Source organism: Bos mutus, chromosome 24 (assembly GCF_027580195.1).
Source record: "Bos mutus isolate GX-2022 chromosome 24, NWIPB_WYAK_1.1, whole genome shotgun sequence".
Classification (NCBI taxonomy): domain Eukaryota; kingdom Metazoa; phylum Chordata; class Mammalia; order Artiodactyla; family Bovidae; genus Bos; species Bos mutus.
The window spans coordinates 8,182,818-8,203,592 of record NC_091640.1 but is presented as its reverse complement, the minus strand read 5'-3'; the positions used below and the strand labels follow the sequence as shown (position 1 = coordinate 8,203,592).

The following is a 20,775-nucleotide window of genomic DNA, read 5'->3' as shown; positions in this document are numbered from 1 at the left end:
CTTGGAGAATTTTGAGAATTACTTTACTAGCGTGTGAGATGAGTGCAATTGTGTGGTAGTTTGAGCATTCTTTGGCACTGCCTTTCTTTGGGATTGGAATGAAAACTGACCTTTTCCAGTCCTGTGGCCACTGCTGAGTTTTCCAAATTTGCTGGCATATTGAGTGGAGCACTTTCACAGCATCATCTTTCAAAATTTGAAAGAGCTCAACTGGAATTCCATCACCTCCACTAGCTTTGTTCATAGTGATGCTTTCTAAAGCTCATTTGACTTCACATTCCAGGATGTCTGGCTCTAGGTGAGTGATCACACCATCGTGATTATCAGGGACATGAAGATCTTTTTTGTACAGTTCTGTGTATTCTTGCCACCTCTTCTTAATATCTTCTGTTTCTGTTAGGTCCATACCATTTCACCACCTAATAGAGTTGATCTTTTTTTCTTAATGTAATTATAGCCTGTAAGGTGGCTATGAAACTGTTTTATTTCAATACTTTGTTCTGTCCAAGAGAATAACATTTATGACATTTTTCTGCCCACCGCAAAAATCCATCACACACAAAAGTAATATGCAGTTGGGAATATAAGGTTACCATTAGTCTAGTTCAGTAACACTAAAGACCTGCTTTAAAAAAGATGTTGCTAATCTATGCTAAATATTGGTAAGTGAAATAGGTCAGGCAAACTGAAGTACACGTTATTCCATTTTCATAAAATTCTAGAATGTCAAACTAATCTATGCAAGATTTCTACTAACCAAAGGTATAAAAACATGTTTATTTCACTGAAATTCAAGCACATTGAAAGGTCCACAGATTTCTAAAACTAGTATCTTTATCCTGATTGGTATGTTCTGTGCTTGTCCATGAATTTTGTGTTAGTTTTTATGAAAACTTTTAGAGAACAGTACCATGAAAATTAGCACACAATAATGGGTAACAAGCTTCTTTCAAATGAAAATTTTAAGATTAATAAAATCATACGATTTTAGAGAAATATGTGTTTCTTATACCACAGTTTTATGCACTATTAACATCATAAAAGTATTCTAAAATGCTGAGACACATCACACAAATTAAAACCCAAATTCTGTCATCAAGGGATGATTTTATAAATATCAGGTGAATGTCATTCCAGATGTGTGTGCATGCATGTGTGCTTGTGTGTGTACACAGACATGATTGGATGATGAAGGAAGCATTTGAAAAGACTGAACATTGTTTGAATTTTCAAAAGATGGTACAATATTGTCAGTGTTGAACACTGAGAAGTCCTTTCAGTCTATCAGCACTCCCAATCTTTCTTTTGGGTTATTTTCCCTCTTAGCCATTTCTTTATCCTTCCATGCTTTAACACCCATGACAACAGAGCACTTGTGGAATTACTAATTATGAGAGTGAAATGTAGTCATACAATATGTGCCTTTCTTTGGCAGATGCTTGTCAAGTCAGCTCTATAATCAAGGAATCTACTGCTTTCTTTCCTTTAAAGAAATTTTGGTCAAGAGATAAGAGGCGTGAGCCTTCCCACAGAGAGAGTGAAAATGATACTATGTCAAATTCATCCACGTGATTCAGGAAAGTTGTCAGAAGGAACCATAAGATATTCTTTATATAAGATATGCATACTATAAATATGATGAGTTTGAGATATTTTCCCACTAACTGTTATCTGTAAATACTTCATACAAATACTTGATCTTCATACATTATTTCCTTTCTAGAAGCCTGCTGGTCATTTACGGAGAAGGCAATGGCGACCCACTCCAGTGTTCTTGCCTGGAGCATCCCAGGGCTGGCGGAGCCTGGTGGGCTGCCGTCTATGGGGTCGCACAGAACATCTATTTCTGCTTTACTGACCATGCCAAAGCCTTTGACTGTGTGAATCACAGTAAACTGTGGAAAATTCTGAAAGAGATGGTTTTTCCAGTGGTCATGTATAGATGTGAGAGTTGGACTGTCAAGAAAGCTGAGTGCTGAAGAATTGATGCTTTTGAACTGGGGTGTTGGAGAAGACTCTTGGAAAGTCCCTTGGACTGCAAAGAGATCCAACCAGTCCATTCTGAAGGAGATCAGCCCTGGGTGTTCTTTGGAAGGAATGATGCTAAAGCTGAAACTCTAGTACTTTGGCCACCTCATGCAAAGAGCTGACTTATTGGAAAAGACTCTGATGCTGGGAGGGATTGGGGGCAGGAGGCAAAGAGGACGACAGAGGATGAGATGGCTGGATGGCATCACTGACTCGATGGAGGTGAGTTTGAGTGAACTCTGGGAGTTGGTGATGGACAGGGAGGCCTGGCGTGCTGCGATTCATGGGGTCGAAAAGAGTCGGACACGACTGAACGACTGAACCTAACTGAACTGTGTGAATCAGGTGACCTGTATGGTGATAAGACCACTGCCTGCAGCCCACATTGTTCTGGCCTGGCCATTTATTTTTATTAAAGACATTTAAGAGTAATTCCATATTATGTGAAAGCAAAAAAAGAGGTAGGTTTAAGGAACATCATATTTAGGTAAATTTTATTGATAGCTCAATTTGTGGTATTTTGAAAAATTCAGTTTCAATTATCATCATCATGAAGGGCTACCTAAGGCTATTCCCCTGACACAGAAGCTCCTCTGTGCTCCAAATGGGGATGCAGAATTTCAGCTCAAGTTTTCATACTACACAGTTTATTTTATGTAGTCTCTAGAAACATACAACCTTCCTGAATCAGGAAGAAATAAGACAGCAGAACAGACCGATCACTAGCAGTGAGATTGAATTTGTAATAAAAAAATCCCAAGCAAACAAAAGCCCAGGACCAGACAGCTTCACAAAGAAATTCTACCAAATACATAAAGGACACCTATCCTTCCCAAAGTATTCAAAAAAACTGAAAAGGAGGGAACACTTCCAAATTTCTTCTATGAAGCCATCATTACCCTGATACCAAACCAGGTGAAGACTTTGCAACCACCACCACAACAAAAAATCATAGGACAGTATCTCTGGTGAATATACATACAGACTACTTTCAGCAAACCAAGCTCTGTTCAGAAACCTAATAATAATTCACAACACACTAAAATTTAAGGTATTTCTGTAGTCATTATAATTATTTAATAATTATAAAGCATCTCGGAGAAGGCAATGGCACCCAACTCCAGTACTCTTGCCTGGAAAATCCCATGGATGGAGGAGCCTGGGAGGCTGCAGTCCATGGGGTCGCTGAGAGTCGGACACGACTGAGCGACTTCACTTTCACTTTTCACTTTCCTGCATTGGAGAAGGAAATGGCAACCCACTCCAGTGTTCTTGCCTGGAGAATCCCAGGGACGGGGGAGCCTGGCGGGCTGCCGTCTATGGGGTCGCACAGAGTCGGACACGACTGAAGTGACTTAGCAGCAGCATAAAGCATCTGCCTACAATGCGGGAGACCCAGGTTCCATCCTTGGGTTGGGAAGATCCCCTGGAGAAGGAAATGGCAACCCAGTCTAGTACTCTTGCCTGGAGAATCCCATGGATGGAGGAGCCTGGTAGACTACAGTCCATGGGGTTGCAAAGAGTCGGACATGACTGAGCAACTTCACTTTCTACCTCCAAAGAGGTTTTCGATCTGGTCAATTTAATTTTTTCCAGGAAATCTGTAAGTGCTCCATTAAACTGAAAAAAAAAAGGGGGGGTCATTGAGGTGAATGTAAACACAGGGAGAAATGGGTGCATAACAGTGAGAGCAGTTATTCACCACCAGGTGGTCCAACATTAAAAACGTTGTACTTTCTGAGACTTCTTGGATCTCAACTCACTGAAGGAGAGGAACTCTGTTAAAAATGCAGGATGTGAGTTCAGCCTGAACCCTCAGGTTGTGTGCTTAGTCGATCAGTCGTGTCCGACTCTTTGGGACACTACGCACTGTAACCTGCCAGGCTCCTCCGTCCATGGGATTCTCCAGGCAAGAATACTGGGGTGGGTTGCCATGTGCTCCTCCAGGGGATCTTCCCGACCCAGAGATTAAACCCAGGTCTAGCACACTGCAGACAGATTCTTCACCATCTGAGCCACCAGGGAAGATGAACACTCAGATTACCCTTGTGTAGAACTAAGCAACCTGGTTACGTCAGCTCACGTTAAGCTATCCTGAAAATTCTCCTTTTAAGCGTTGAGTTTTCCACTGTTTCCATCATAAGGAATATTACTACCTAATATTCTGATCATTATAAATAGACTTTGTATCCTTACATAAAATTAAAGTAGTTCAGTTGAAAATGCTTTCAACATTATTTTGTCTCCTGTATACTTAGCACTTTGTGGGTGAAAAATGCCATTATTTTTGGTCTGTGTTTCCACAATTTAATGTCAGATGGACTAACAGTATCCTTTCCTATAGAGGTATCATTTTCAATAGGACTTCTTATAAACTACTATATTTGTTATTTAATTGAAAATTGATAGTTAAGAAAAAAGAATTCTTTATAAATCTAAAACTCTCTTAAACAAATATAATTTAAAGTAAGTTGACATATACAGGCATATTTAGCCACCTGTTTGTATACACAGGTATTCCTTTAGCAAAACTAAATGACCCAAATTATTCTCATTTCTGATATTTAATTTAGTATGACAAAGGCCATATGATACATTAAAAATACAACCTATATAGGGATTTTTTAGACACTGCATTTATGTAATAACTTACACACAATAATTTGTATTAAAATTCCTTAAGCATCCCTGTTTTTTTACTTGTAATATTTGTGTAGCAGGATTTCACTTTGAGGATAAAATATGTTCTTAATAAATTCATTAAAGAAATTAATTTTATTTATCTCACCTTTTATTCTACTATCAGGGCATATAATTGAACTTGCTGTCACTTTTCAAACTATGTAAATGCCTATGTATCTACATTTAACTTTTTTTTTTTTAATTGCAATGCTCTTCCAACTCTTGAATTTTTAAGCTATCATGCTCTTGTAGCCCTTTCCAGATACTACTGCTTATTTTGAGATACAAATTAACCAAATAATAATAGCATGTTTACTTAGAGTGGAGAATAAAATGGTAACCCACTCCAGGATTCTTGCCTGGGAAATCCCACAGACAGAGGAACCTAGCTGGCTACAATCCATGGGGTAGCAAAAGAGTCAGACACAGCTGAGCCACTAAACAACAGCAATAAACTTAAAAATGATCAGGATATACATCTACATTTCCCTGTCTTGAAAGAAACGTGTAATTAATGATTACTTACTAAATAGCATATGTTGCTGCTGCTGCTGCTAAGTCGCTTCAGTCGTGTCCAACTCTGTGCAACCCCACAGATGGCAGCCCACCAGGCTCCCCCGTCCCTGGGATTCTCCAGGCAAGAACACTGGAGTGGGTTGCCATTTCCTTCTCCAATGCATGAAAGTGAAAAATGAAAGTGAAGTCGCTCAGTCGTGCCCGACTCTTAGCGACCCCATGGACTGCAGCCTACCAGGCTCAGAGGCTGTCTGAGATATTGAAACATGACACACAGGAATGTCCAAATTTGGGCACAAATTCTTGATACTCATATTAGCCAAACTCCCTCATGTTCTATGGGAATTTACCACCAAAGATGAAGGGAAACTCCAGTCTAGTTTGCAAGTTACAAATTAATCAATGGTATATTTTAAAGGCAATGAATTAAAGTCAAAGTTGGGAGTTAAATTTGTCTGGCAAGTTTCTTTGAATAAATTCCCTTTATTTTCTGTTGGTAACAGAAAATAAGGATCTGATATTACTCTAATTTCTTAAGCCTCTGTTTTCCTTGAAATGTTTCTTTTTTTAATTGCCAGCAGAACTTGAAGCTTCCCATCCTCCCACCCAAGTTCATGATAGGAAGGAGCAACAAAAACACATTCTTGTCCCTGTGCATGATCTAATTACAGCTTCCTGGTCTCAAAATAACTCACCTCTCACTTTTATCTCAGGAAGATTGTCAGGGATGTCATGCCATTACTTTTGCTTTTTAAGTAGGTTGGAAAAGAGCACACATTATAAACACTGAAAAACATCTCATATGTTTGTTCTTGTCTTTTATTATTATTTAATAAATACAGGACAGCCAGCCTTAATGCCAGGTTAGGGAAGGTGATTTAGGCTCCTCCTAACTCTCTTTTGGAATACAACTTTGAGCCCTGAGCCACTGTGTAAGAAATCTGGCGGCCTTGAAGCGATCTTTTTGGAGAGATCCCAAGACCAACGCAAACACAGACAGATGCCCCAACAGCCTGGCTTCCACCTGCGTCTTAGAGCATCAGTACTGAACCAGTCACTGACACATGAGTGAGTGAGTCATAAAATTCCACTCTTCAGCCTTCACACCTTATGAAGGAGCGTCACACATCAAGGAACAGAGACAATTCCCACTCTGTGCCCTTCTGGAATTCCTAACCAACAGAATCTGAGTAAAATCAATGGTTGTTTGATGGCACTAACTTGAGAGTAATTGTTTCATAGCCACTGGAACACAATGGACTAGCTGCCAAGTCGCTTCAGTCGCGTCTGACTCTGTGTGACCCCATGGACTGCAGACTACCAGGCTTCTCCATCCATGGGATTCTCCAGGCAAGAACACTGGAGTGGGTTGCCATTTCCTTCTCCAATGCATGAAAGTGGAAAGTGAAAGTGAAGTCACTCAGTCCTGTCTGACTCTTAGCGACCCCATGGACTGCAGCCTACCAGGCTCCCCCATCCATGGGATTTTCCGGGCAACAGTACAGGAGTGGGGTGCCCTTGCCTTCTCCCAAGGTTGAACCATAATACCACATACGTCTGGCATGCTGCAGTCCATGAGGTCTCAAAGAGACACAACTGAGCGACTGAACTGAACTGACCTTGTTTTAGTGACAGTGAAATTCACTGGGATGTTAGCTAACCTTACTGCAGTAATCATTTCACAATGTATACATGCATCAAATCATCATGTTATACACGTTTCATTGTGTTTAATTGACACCATTGTTTAAATTGATACAATGTTTCATGTCAATTGTATATCAATAAAGGTTGAAAATGAAATAAAAATAAATGAATAAATAAGTCCATCATCTCTAGATGGGGGAGGATTGTCACATGACAAGAGTTACCATCTACTGTACACCTAGCGTCTCAGGGTTCCTGGGCACTCCTAGCACCACTACTGGGGTAGCGATATCCTTTATGGATGTGTGTTGTTGCTTGATATCTCCGGGGAACTTGTAGTCTCTTATTTAAATGCAGCATTTACTTGCTCACTTAATCACTTTTTGAACTTTTGTGCCCCAAATTTGTTCACTTCCTCATTAGAAATACTTTAGTATTAATTGGAAGTTTCCATTGCTTAGATAAGTGCTTCCTTGCAGTAGGAAAAAAAAACATAAATTTTGGAAATCATCTATGACAGTTCCTTTTGGCTACTGAGAAGTATAAAAATGACATGGCAGTATAAAATAAAATGTTCGCAACTCATACTAATTTATTTTTCAAGAAGTATGAACTTTGTTAATATTCTCTGAGTAAAAATATCTTTGCTGTAAACAACAGATGCTTGAATTCCTGTGTGCAGACTCAAACCACAGGTAGGAACACTCATTTGAGTTGAATTCTTAGCACCAATGATGACAAATGTGAAATATATTTGCATATTTTATTATATAATACTCTTTTCTAAACTGATTTAAAGGAATTTTCTCTTCCATTCATTTCAAACTGAAAGTCACAAAATATCTGAAAATTCATTTAAACTGTCAATTGTCTGTATTGGTAGATATCTATTGCTATCTTTAATGAAATATCAAAATGGATGAATTAGAATTTTATCCACTCTTTTCTGTGTACTGTTGTTTATAACTTGTTCTCCAGTTTCTGCCCGCCCCCAACCCTGCAACCCCACAATGGGTTTAGGAAGTAGCAAAAAGTGGCCAAAGGTCTTGGATACTGACAAAGCATATAACCAGACTTGTAATTAAGGACTGTTTCTTACACAAAATGTATTACACATAAGAAACTTAAAGTAGCCTTTGCATAGAAATAATTTTGTCTATTTGGTAATATTTTCCTGATTAAGAGCTTTATCTTAATTAGAAGATAGAAAAAGTGCATTTGTTTCAAATTATTTGCCTCTAAATTGCATTGCAGCACCAAGATTGCCATTCTTCGAAGATTATTCTTCTTTACTTCAACATGTACATTTAATAAAAATAAGTATTGCAGCTTCCTCCGAACTGCCTTTAAAGCTTATTACTTCTCAAATATTCTCAACCATTTTTCAAGTTTTTACATATTGTTGTTAGCACCATGTGATAGCCAACTGAGCTAACCAGCCACCTTTATGTATTGAATCTTGTGGAAGAAATTGAGTTACAGCATCTGCAGTGAATAAAAACACTACACTATAAATGGATACTAGCCATTTATGGAAATTGAGTTTAGTTTTTTATTCCTACACTTTTGCCAAGTACCTTTCCACATTATTCTTTTTGAAAACTGTATACAGCACCCTGGTAAAAGTTCCCCACAACACTTTCAGACCAGTGCACCTTTATTAATGAATGTTCTAGAGGAAGCAAGTAAGACTTGGGCAGCGTTGGTTCGAGACTAGGTCTGCACACTGATAATAAGGCACCACAGGGCCTTTGCTTCACAGTCCCTATGTTACTGCCTATCTCAGGACATGGCAGAGTGGTACAGAAGCATCTTTCTGAGCAGCTCCCTGGTCCCTCTTATCCTATTGGCTGACGGCTGGTACCCAGGGAACTCTGACAAGCCTTCTGACAACCTCTCCTTAAATACCTTTTCTCCATTCTTGGGCACGAATGGAAATTTTCAGTAGGATCATCTGAAAAATCTTTAATCAAGCAGCATATACATTCTAACTAGACAAAATATATCTATAATGTGTATATTTGGGGATGGGTACCTTTTGGAGATTTCCCTTTATATGAACCCAATTACCAAGCTACCACTCTCATTAAAATATATGTGTGTGTGTGTGTGTGTGTGTGTGTGTGTGTGTGTGTAGATTATCCAATTATCACACTAGGAAAGCCAGCAAAGCATAATATAAACCAATGAATAAATATGCAAATATACAACAAGGAAGCAAATGATCAAATGAACAATGAATGGATAGTGCATTTTAAAAAGCGCTACCATGTGTTACGTCAAGTACTTAGTCAAGTTCTAACTCTTATTTCTGGGCATGCTGTTTGGACAAGTGACAATCTTGCTGACTCTGGACTTTTCATAGGAAAAGGAAAAATAAAAAAGAACCATACCCATATGTCTGTTATAAATATTAAATGAGAACATCCACAGTAAAAGACATCACACTGAATCTCTAGCATAAATAAATTATATAATTGGTTCCCCCATGACACTGTACCAATAAGTCTCTAAGACCTTGAGCTACCAGGGGTCCCAGGCTTAGGTTCACTCCAAAAATTAAGAGGTCACTTCTCTATCTTTAGCCTGCTAGTGCTCAAAAAAATAGATCATTTTTAGGTTTTCAAATGAAGTCCCATGAATACCTGGATTGAAGTTTTGCCAAAACTGAGCATCCGCCATATAAATCTGCAGAGGTTATACTTGACTGCATTAAACTCAAATGATGCATCCTTTCGGATATCAGGAGATGGAGGATACGACTTAAGCCTGACATCTCAAGTATCTCTAGTTCTTCCCAAAAGGCAAGAACGCAGGCTGGTATTTATCTCAGTGAGAACAAACCATTGTGTGTGTGTATGCATGCTTAGTCGTGTCCGACTCTGTGTGACCTCATGGACTACAGCCCACCAGTCTCCTGTGTCTGTGGGCTTTCCCAGGTAAGAATACTGGAGCGGGTTACCATTTCCTTCTCCAGGGGATCTTCCCCACCCAGGATCAAACCCAAGTCTCTTGCGTCTCCTGTACTGGCAAGTGGATTCTTTACCACTGAGCCACTGGGGAAGACCACATTAAGTCCTACCAAATGAATGAAAACCCTCTAAAGGGCATTTGCTAGACATGCTACAATCCCAACTACTTCTTCCTGAAAATTCATTATATTTAGCTCATGTGTATCAGCGTGTGTGTGTGCATGCACAAACTTCCTTTTGTAAGCCATAAAACCTCAACCAAGTTTCCATGTTTCACACTGTGTCATGTGTACCAATTTATTAAATTGTTTATAGTGTATAACAAAATGAGAATCACCATACTCTTGCATTGACTTCTGTATTCATATTGCATTTATAAAACCATAAATGTGGATGCTTGTATTTGATAATCTACTAATAAGAGATGTCTAGAAGCAACTATATGCCAATAAAATGGACAACCTGCAAAAAATGGGCAAATTCTTAGGATGGTACAACCTTATAAGATTGAACCAGGAAGAAATAGAAAATATAAACAGACCAATCACACACAATGAAGTTGAAAACTGTCATTTAAAATTTTCCAACAAACAAAAGTCCAGGACCAGATGGCTTCATGGGTGAATTATATCAAAAATTTAGAAAGGAGTTAATACCCATTCTTCTCAAACTTTCAAAAAATTGCAGAGGGAAGAACACTCCCAAGCTCGTGCTAAAGGCCACCATCACCCTGATACCAAAACCAAAGACATGATCCCCCCAAAATTACAGAAAATTACAGACCAGTACCACTGATGAACATAGACACTAAAATCCTCCACAAAATACTAGCAACCAGAATCCAACAGCACATTCAAAGGACATACATCATGATCAAGTAGGATTTATCCCAACGATGCAGGGATTCTGCAATATATGTAAATCAATGTGATACACCATACTAACAAATTAAAGTATAAAAACCGTATGATCATCTCAATAGATGCAGAGAAAACTTTTGACAAAATTTGAAACCCATTTATGATTTAAAAAAAAAACCTCCCCAGAAAGTGGGCATAGAGGGAACCAACCTCAATATATTCAAAGTCATTAAAAAAAAAAAAAAACCACAACAAACATTTAAAGCTTACCACAACCAGTATTCCCAGGTGGTCACCCATCCAAGTACTAACCAGGCCTGATGCTGCTTTGCTTCCGAGATCAGACACATTCAGGGTGGAATGGCCGTAGACTCGAACATCCTTCACAATGGTGAAAAACAACGCATTTTCTCTTAAGATCAGGAACAACACAATGATGTCCACTCTTGCCACTATTATTCAATATAGTTTTGGAAGTTCTAGCCACAGCAACCAGAGAAGAAAAAGAAAATAAAAAAACAAGTACAAACAGGAAAAGATGTAAAAGTGTTACTGTTTGCAAATGACATGATACTATACATTGTTGTTTTTCAGTTGCTGAGTCCTGTCAACACTTTGTGACCCCATGGACTGCAGCACCCCAGGCTTCCCTGTCCTTCACTGTCTCCCAGAGTTTGCTCAAATTCATACCATAGAAAGAAAATCCTAAAGAGACCACCAGAATACTACTGGTGGTAATCAATGAATTTGGTAAAGTCGCAGGATACAAAATTGCATAAATATCTCTGGCACTCCTATATGCTAACAACAACATATCAGAAAGAGAAATTAAGGAAACAATCCCATTTACCACTGCAACCAAAAGAATAAAATACCTAGGAGTTGGCCACCTCATGCGAAGAGTTGACTCATTGGAAAAGACTCTGATGCTGGGAGGGATTGGGGGCAGGAGGGGAATGGGACAACAGAGGATGAGATGGCTGGATGGCATCACTGACTCGATGGACATGAGTCTGAGTGAACTCCCGGAGTTGGTAATGGACAGGGAGGCCTGGCGTGCTGTGATTCATGGGGTCACAAAGAGACATGACTGAGCAACTGAACTGAACTGAACAGAAACCTACCTGAGGCAAAAGATATGTACTCAGGAAACTATAAGATATTAATGAAACGAATCAAAGATGACACAAACAGATGAAGAGATTTACCATGTTCTTGATTGGAAGAGTCAATATTGTAAAAATGACTATACCACCCAAAGCAATCTACAGATTCAAAGAAATCCCTATCAAATTATCAATGGCATTTTTCACAGACTTAGAAAAACAAAATTACAATTTGTATGGAAAACACAAAAGATTCCAAATAGCCAAAGCAATCTTAAAGAAAACCAGAGCTGGACAAATCAAGCTCCCTGACTTCACACCATCCTACAAAGCTGCAGTAATCAAGATGGTGTGGCACTGCAACAAAAACAGAAATACAGATCAATGGAACAAGACAGAAAGCCCATAGATAAACTCGTACACCTATGCCCACATAATCTATGACAAAGGAGGCAAGAATATACAATGGAGAAAAGACAGCTTCTTCAATCAGTGTTGCTGGGAAAACTGGACAGTTACATGTACAAGAATAAAACTGGAACACTCCCTAACACCACACACTCAAATAAACTCAAAACAGATTAAAGACCTAAATGTAAGGCCAGATACTATAAAACTCTTAGGGGAAAACGCAGGCAGAACACTCTGACATAAATCACAGCAAGATCTTTTTTGATCCACCTCCTAGAGTAATGAAAATAAAAACAAAAACAAATGGGACCCAATTAAAATTAAAAGCTTTTGCACGGCAAAGGAAATCATAAACAAAATGAAAATACAACCCTCAGAATGGGAGAAAATATTTGCAAATGAAGCAACTGACAAGAGATTAATGTCCAAAATATACAAACAGTTCATGTAGCTCAATAGCAAAAAAACAAAAACACAATTATAAAATGGGCAGAATACCTAAATAGACTTTTCTCCAAAGAAGACATACAGATGACCAACAGACACATATAAGATGCTCAACATTACTAATTGTCAGAGAAATGCAAATCAGAAGTGCAATGAAGTATCACCTGATGCCAGTCAGAATGGCCATCATCAAGAAATCTATAGACAATAAATGCTAGAATATAGCATTTATTTATTTCTATAGTATATTATTTATTATGTGTTATTATATTATTATATTACTCTATAGTATATTATTTATTTCTATAGTATATAGAAAAGGGAGCCTTCTTAACACTGTCAGTGGAAATGTAATTGATACAGCCAATATGGAGAAAAGTATGGAGGTTCCTTAAACTGAAAACAAAACCATCATATGACCCAGCAATTCCACTCCTGGGTATATACCCAGAGAAAACCATCATTCAAAAAGATGCATGCACCCCAACGTTTACCGAAACACTTTACAATAGCCAGGATATGGAAGCAACTTAAATGTCCATCAACAGAGAGATGGGTAAAGAAGATGTGGTACATATATACAATAGAGTATTTCTCAACCATAAAAAGGAATGAAATTGTGCCATTTAATAGACATGTGGATGGACCTAGAGACAGTCATAGAGTGAAGTCAGAAAGAGAAAACCAAATACTGTATATTGATGCATAAATTTGGAGTCTAGAAAAATGGTACAGATGAAACTATTTGCAAAGAAGTAGACACAGACACATAGAGAACAGACTTATTAATACCAAGGGGGAAAGAGAGGGGGATAAATTGGGAGATTTGGATTGACATATATACACTACTATGTATATAGTCGTCAGAACCTACAGTCCAGCACAGGGAACTCTACTTAATGCTCTGTGGTAAATGGGAAGGAAATTTTAAAAAAGGGTGGGGGGAGGATATATGTATATGTATAGCTGATTCTCTTTGCTCTACAGTAGAAACTAACAAAACATTGAAAATCAGCTATATTCCAACAGAAATTAAAAAGAAAAAGAAGTGCTGAGCATGAGAGGCCCATCCAGGGTCCACTCAACAGGACTTCCTTACTTCATTTTGTTGCATAAAATACGGTCTTAGAATCAGCAGCGACAGTAGGACCCAGCAGCATTTTAGAACTACAGTTCCACTGCAGATACACTGAATCAAAATCTACACTCTAATAAAATCACCAGGAGATTCAACTGTTTAGGAAACATGGCTCTAGAACTTGCCATGGTTTCATCGGGTCCTCCTCATTTGTGTGATTATACGGATGCAAGTGTCCTCAAACTTATGGTTAGACAGAGAGACACTAGAGAATTGTCAAGAAATGCATTTAGATTGGTTTCTGATGATCATCACTGTGTGTGTGCATGAGTGTATGTGCGTATTGACCCAGTCATTAAAAATTGAGCATTGTCTACAAGAACTGAAAAAAGACAATGCCCCCTAATAAAAATTTTAGCTGGCCATTTTATCACCCACATATTAACAGAACAGCAAATAAACCATTTTGAAAAAGTAAAAGACAGATTAACAACTTCATCCAAGTAAGAGATAAGGAAAAGTAATGGTGAATATTAATCCTATATAACCGTAGCACCAAGAGTAACTTAGATGTGGGATTATGTTTACAGAATCAAGTGAAAGTGGTATGAATTTTGACAATATAGAAGTTAGACAACTTCATCTTATGTAGCTGGGATTTAAGATACATTACTTAGATGTAGAAAATAATAGAGTCATAAGAACATGAAACAGTAAAAAGTTAAACATTAAGAAATGTATTGTGTGTGTGTGTGTTTAGTCACTTCAGTCATGTCTGAATCTTTGTGGCCCTTGGACTGCCACCTTCCAGGATACTCTGTCCATGGGATTGATTTCTCCAGGCAAGAATACTGGAGTGGGTTGCCGGGCTCTCCTCCAGGGGATCTTTCCAACCCCGGGATCGAACCCACATCTCTAACGTCTCCTGCATTGGCAGGCAGGGTTCTTTACCTAGCACCACATGGGAAGCCCCAAGAAATATATTATAATCAATCAAAATGAATGGAAAAGAGAATGGGTAAAAGAATGGGAAGGAAAAGAAATACTTAATTTTATTACTCATAGAAGGAAATTAACAGATACTATTTAAAACAGAGGATTAAGAGTATTACATAAATACTTATAAATGTAATAAATAGAACACAAACACAGACCTTTAAAACACACAATCAAAATAATAAAAACAAACCAAAAACTTTAAACCCATAAAAATATTTTAAAGCATAATATATTATAAAATATAATCCCCAAAGTACCTGTTATATCAACAAATGTCTAACCTATTAAAAGAAAAATACTTTCAAATAAAAAATATTGAACTACAAGGATTGATTTTGAAAGTCAAAATGAATATTCCAAAGAATAAAATGGAAAGAAAAAGATCTAAAGATTCATAATTGTTGATAGTTTGTTAAAAATCTCTAGTCTTGGGATTTGTTAAGCTAACATTTTCTGTTAGTACCAGAAGTAAAAGTTTTTAAAGCAGTCAGAAGAATCCTTAATTACTTACATACAGACAGAAATACACATACATGTGTGTATAATAAAACCCTATTCTAGAAGATTTATAGAAGCTAACATTCAGTGGTGTTATTCAGGATGATTTTTATTTATATAATTTGTTTTTCCAAAGTTACATTTTGTAATCAGGAAAAAAATGTAACCAAGCAAAAAATAAAACACTTTATCTTCTGAAATATACTTGATATACATTTATTAATATCCAGAGTGAAATACCTAAAACCTGAGAAAGCTCATTCTGTATTTTATTGGTAAATGGTTATCATATAAAACTCATAAAAAGACAAACTGATTTTTATTATCTATAACAATAAGGAAACCTTCAAAAATTTAATTTTTAAAATGAGAAGTAAGCTACATATAACAATTTTATAAGCAATTTCATTATTGAAATCCTTAAAGTTTCTGCAAAAAATATTGTAATAATGGTTTGATGCTATTACCAGTTCAATGGACAAAGGTGAAAAGGGTAATAAGTAAAATTAAAATCATTAATGTATGTCATAAAATATCCCAAACTGCAACTTAGGAAATTGAATAGCTGACTAACGCCTTAAAATTTAATGAATTTTTAAAAAAATATTTGGAATATTCTGAACATTATCCATGCCATATATTTTGATACAATAATAAAATAATCAGTGATTAAAGACTTCACTTTACCATTCATACATATCAACAACTCAAAGATTATAAAACAAATGTTTCTTTGATAGCTAATAAACACTCAGCATTTGTTAAGAAATAACTTCCATTATGCATAAATAGGAACTGTTCCATCTATCCTAACAGTGTATTCCTAGCTGACAGCCTCTTCAAGTCCTCTGGGTTTTATGCTTTTTCCACATGCTCCGAGGTAGACTGGCACTTTCAAGGTTATCAGAGAAATAGACATGTGCCCTCACACATCCCAAGGATCCAATCACACGTGCTGCTCTTGAGGGCTCACTATCATTAGGAGGACAGGGAATAAATCTCCACAAGGTTGGAGAAGACAGATTATTCAAAACTTTCAGCTTCTAAAAAGACAAGCTGTTCTACTGTGAGCTCTATGAAGGATCTCAACGCCAGATGGAGTGTCAAAATGCATAACCTAAGAATGAAGTAAGAAGTCCATATGAAAGCGAGGCAGGACAGACTATCTGGGCAAGTGACATTAAACCACAGATTCATCCGGCGGGTGGATCACAAGTCAGACAGTTCTAAAATAAGCTTCCATGGAAATGCTCATGACAAAGACTATTCATTACAAAAGCACACACACATCCATCCATCTACACCCACACATACACACAGCTTCTCTTAGTAATTTGAAGATCTTTTACAAGAGATTAATGTAGTAAGAGAATATATCAAGAATGTCATATAGAAAAAAATTAATCCATTAAGGAACACCATCTGGTAGTTAACAGAGATGCACACTCACCCTTAACGCTTCTGTGTCTAAACACGCCATGGGCCAGAGAACCAGACGCTTGTACCAAGGTTAAAGAGCAAAGTCCTGTGGCTTCGATCTCTCTCGGTAGCCCTTCCATATCCATGTATTTTTAAGAGTACTGTGATGTTTTGGATGATTTTTTTATACTTTATCAGATCAGATCAGATCAGTCGCTCAGTCGTGTCCAACTCTTTGAGACCCCATGAATCGCAGCACGCCAGGCCTCCCTGTCCATCACCAACTCCCGGAGTTCACTCAGACTCACGTCCATTGAGTCAGTGATGCCATCCAGCCATCTCATCTTCTGTCGTCCCCTTCTCCTCCTGCCCCCAATCCCTCCCAGCATCAGAGTCTTTTCCAATGAGTCAGCTCTTCACATGAGTTGGCCAAAGTACTGGAGTTTCAGCTTTAGCATCATCCCTTCCAAAGAAATCCCAGGGCTGATCTCCTTCAGAATGGACTGGTTGGATCTCCTTACAGTCCAAGGGACTCTCAAGAGTCTTCTCCAACACCACAGTTCAAAAGCATTAATTCTTCGGTGCTCAACAATAATAATAATAATCATGCAAAAGAAAGTGCAAATATTACTTTGCATTTCTTCCCTACTGCCCCCCCCCCAACTACGACCCAAGTTATCAATCCATTTGAATGCGTATTTACAGAGAATTCACTGTACTTCCCAGGTGGCACTAATGGTAAAGAATCTTCCTGACAATGCAGGAGACTTAAGAATCTGGGATTTGATCCCTGGGTTTGAAAGATCCCCTGGAGAAGGGAATAGCAACCCACTCCAGTATTCTTGTCTGGAGAATCCCATGGACAGAGGAGCCTGGTGAGCTACAGTCCACAGAGGGTTGCAAAGAATTGGACATGACCAAAGTGACTTAGCATGCACTCAGCACAAACCACTATATTCAAAGATATTCAAAGGCTTGTCTTAATCTTGACTCCATGATGTTCACAGGCTGAGTAGCTTCTTGTAACTAGAAAAGAATTAAAAATTTATGACAAAATTTTTCATGCTCTTCTTTCAGATGTTCATATCTGCCGGGAGCCAGCATATTGCATACTGAGTGCATATTGCATATTGAGTGCAGCACTTTCCACAGCATCATCTTTCAGGATCTGGAATAGCTCAACTGGAATTCTGTCACTGCCGGGAGCCAGCGTGAGGAGCTCCACCCATGACAAAGGTCATGAGGAAGGAGGCTCGGCAAACGCAAAGGCAAAGGCAGGATCGAGCCTCAGGAGTTCCCCTGGAAATTCTCGAGCATCTACCCCCAAAATCAGAGTCTGCCTACTTTCTGCTTTGTGCTTTCACCTACACCTCTGACTTTATGGGAGGCTGTCCCCCACTACCTCTCTCTGAAAAAAAGAGTTAGCTTACAGCTCCAGTTAATAATTCCTGGGTGTGACAGTGTTTCAACCTACAGACTCCTTTGGAAGTCCTCTAGCCTGCCTGAATAGGTTTTTCCGGCCACATGTGATTGCTCAGAGCCTCCCAACTGTGAGAGGCATGAGATGTTCTAAACTGTCTAAATACAGATTCTTTTGAGTAGTTAAAAGATTGATTAGAAATTGTATTGGTGAAGGGATTTTCACTTGTTGGGCCAATGTTTGCTGCTAAGTTTCCATATCCCTTACCTGCTGTGTCCCTGGCAGTGTATTGATTAATATAATTGGTGTAAGTAGTAGCTTTAATGTTTGTAACCTAGGACCCTTGAGTTAATTCTTTTTCTTGTTATAGCCCACCACACCTTTGCTCTGTAGGAATGCAACTTTATCTAATGCTTTTTGGAGGCTGGTGCCTGACTTTAGAATAATCACCTTTAGAGAAATAAGTTTCTTAAAATGTTAACAGGCCTCCGGGCCAGAAGATGATGCAAATCACCTAAACTTTTGCATATGATAAGTTTGTAGGAAGAAAGCCTGGCTTACTGCATGACTCTACCCCTTCCCTCATTATCCTCTATGCATAACTTAAGGTATAAAAACTACTTTGGAAAATAAAGTGCGGGCCTTGTTCACCGAAACTTGGTCTCCCCATGTCGTTCTTTCTCTCACCTTCTGGCTGAATTATTCAGCCTCTTTTCTCCACTGAATTTCCTCACTGAGCTATCCTTATTTCAGCCTCTTTTCTTCACTGAATTTTCCTACTGAGCTATCCTTATTCTATTACTCTTTATATCCTTAATTAACGTTTAATTAAGCAGTTGTTTCTTGATCCTCACCGTCGCCGTCCCCGCTTCGAATTCCCTGGATCCACCGGCCTGGACCCTGGCACATATCACTTGTTAAGACTGAATGGATTTCTTTTAAAATCTGCTTTACAAAACAAATAAGTGTGTACCTACATGTGCATGCACTAGTAATGACTGAGTTACACCCCTTAATATATGACTGTAAATATTTTAGTCCTAGTCCTTTATATCGCAAGTGCCCTGAGAAAAAAAGAGAAGAGTTAAGGCATAGGGAATATGCTCTGCCAAATATTTTAAAAGCTGTAATGTTAATGGATGGTAAATTTATGCTCTGTAGCTCTAAAACTCAGAAAATCTACTTAATACAAAACATAGTCTCAAAGCAATGCTCAAACCATGGGAATTTTAGAATCACAGGCATTCAAGATGGAGCTGAAGGAGCAACAATGATTTCCTTTATGGAATTAGAGTTGATTGGGCTCCTCAGGAGGTGATAGTGGTAAAGAACTGGCCTGCCAACGCAGGAGATATAAGAGAAGCAGGTTTGATCCCTGGGTTGGGGAGATTCCCCTGAAGAAGGAAATGGCAACCTGCTCCAGTATTCTTGCCTGAAGAAGCCCGCGGACAGAGGAGCCTGGAGGGCTACAGTCCAACAGAGGGTCGCGGAGAGTCAGGCGAGACTAAAGCGACTTAGCACGCACACAAGACACTGAAGGAATATATCCATCCACCACAATTCCAGTAGATTTTTTCTGCTCACGGGGAAGATATTCCCACGTATCTGTATTGGTTTCCCGTGGCAGCTGTGTCAGTTCTGGGTTAGTTTCACATGACACAGAATGGGGAGGAAAAAGTCAAAGCCCCAAAACCTGGATGGCTTAAAGCAACAGAACTGTACTGCCCCACAATTCTGGAAGCCGTTAAGTCCAAAACAAAGAGCTTCAGCAGGGCTGGTTCCCGCTACGAGCGATCTAGGGGAGGATCCTCCCTTGCCTGTCCTAGCGTCTCATCGCTACTGGCCATGCTTGGGGTTTATCACCTTGACGTCACTGTCTCCATCCTCACGTGACCTACCCTGTGTCTCTTTTCTTACAAGGATCCTGGTCATATAGGAATGCAAGTATCAGTGAAAGACTTGAAGAAAGTCGACAATTCCTTTCTTCAATATAAAAAATGCTTCTTTAGGTATGTTATTTAAACCTATTATCTGATTAGCATTTGTTATGATTGAAAGACTATGCAAGCTTTTTTTTTTTAATTAAGAACTCCAGGTTTGGGAGCTTTTTTTTTTTTTTTCTTTCTTTCTTTCTATTGTTTTAGTCAGTCACCACTTACTCTAAAGGAAGGGAATCATCCTCACCCCTTAACAGCAACTATACTGCCCCCTGGACATTTGATTCAGGTCATAAGGTACCTACACCCTGCATGTCTCAGATAAGCAGATTTCTTCACCTCTGCTGAGAGGTCTCAGGTATGACCTAAGGCAATTTTTTTCCTTACACCATTAGCTTTTGGCATTTTCTGTTGCATTAGGCTGTCTCAAACAAAACTGAATTTTATCCCCCCTGCCTCTTTTTATGCCTAATTTTTGTACTGAAGAAAGATCTGGGGACACATTTTTCAAGTGAAAGTATAAATTCTATTTGTATTTCTGAAAAAAATCATCTTTAAATACAGGGAAAACATTTTCATTTCTTCCTGATACTTTCTTGCTTGTTTGTAGATGAAACTGGAAGGTACAGGGTCCCATATGAATCTTTCTCAAAGTGTGTGCAGTTTGTTTTTATTTTGATAGTTATTACAATAGTTCAATGGACTTAACTGACCTCCATTTAGTCATTAACTTGTTTTTGATGTGTATACCAATG

The 20,775-nt window shown here is 38.4% G+C and overlaps 1 protein-coding gene across 4 annotated transcripts in view; it reads left to right on the top strand.

The window, feature by feature from the left end:
• Positions 1 to 18,401, top strand: part of CCDC102B (coiled-coil domain containing 102B) — a 340,996-nt gene extending 322,595 nt beyond the window's left edge. The window contains exon 8 of one of the 4 annotated variants that reach the window (XM_070361705.1): positions 17,741 to 18,401. In XM_070361705.1, the coding sequence (XP_070217806.1) occupies positions 17,741 to 17,779 (39 nt within the window). In that variant the 3' untranslated portion in view covers positions 17,780 to 18,401. Of the gene's footprint in view, positions 1 to 1,723; positions 7,609 to 17,740 lie in introns of those variants that run through there. The other 3 variants (XM_070361701.1, XM_070361709.1, XM_070361704.1) reach the window with 3 other exon arrangements.
• Positions 18,402 to 20,775: the final 2,374 nt, after the last annotated feature.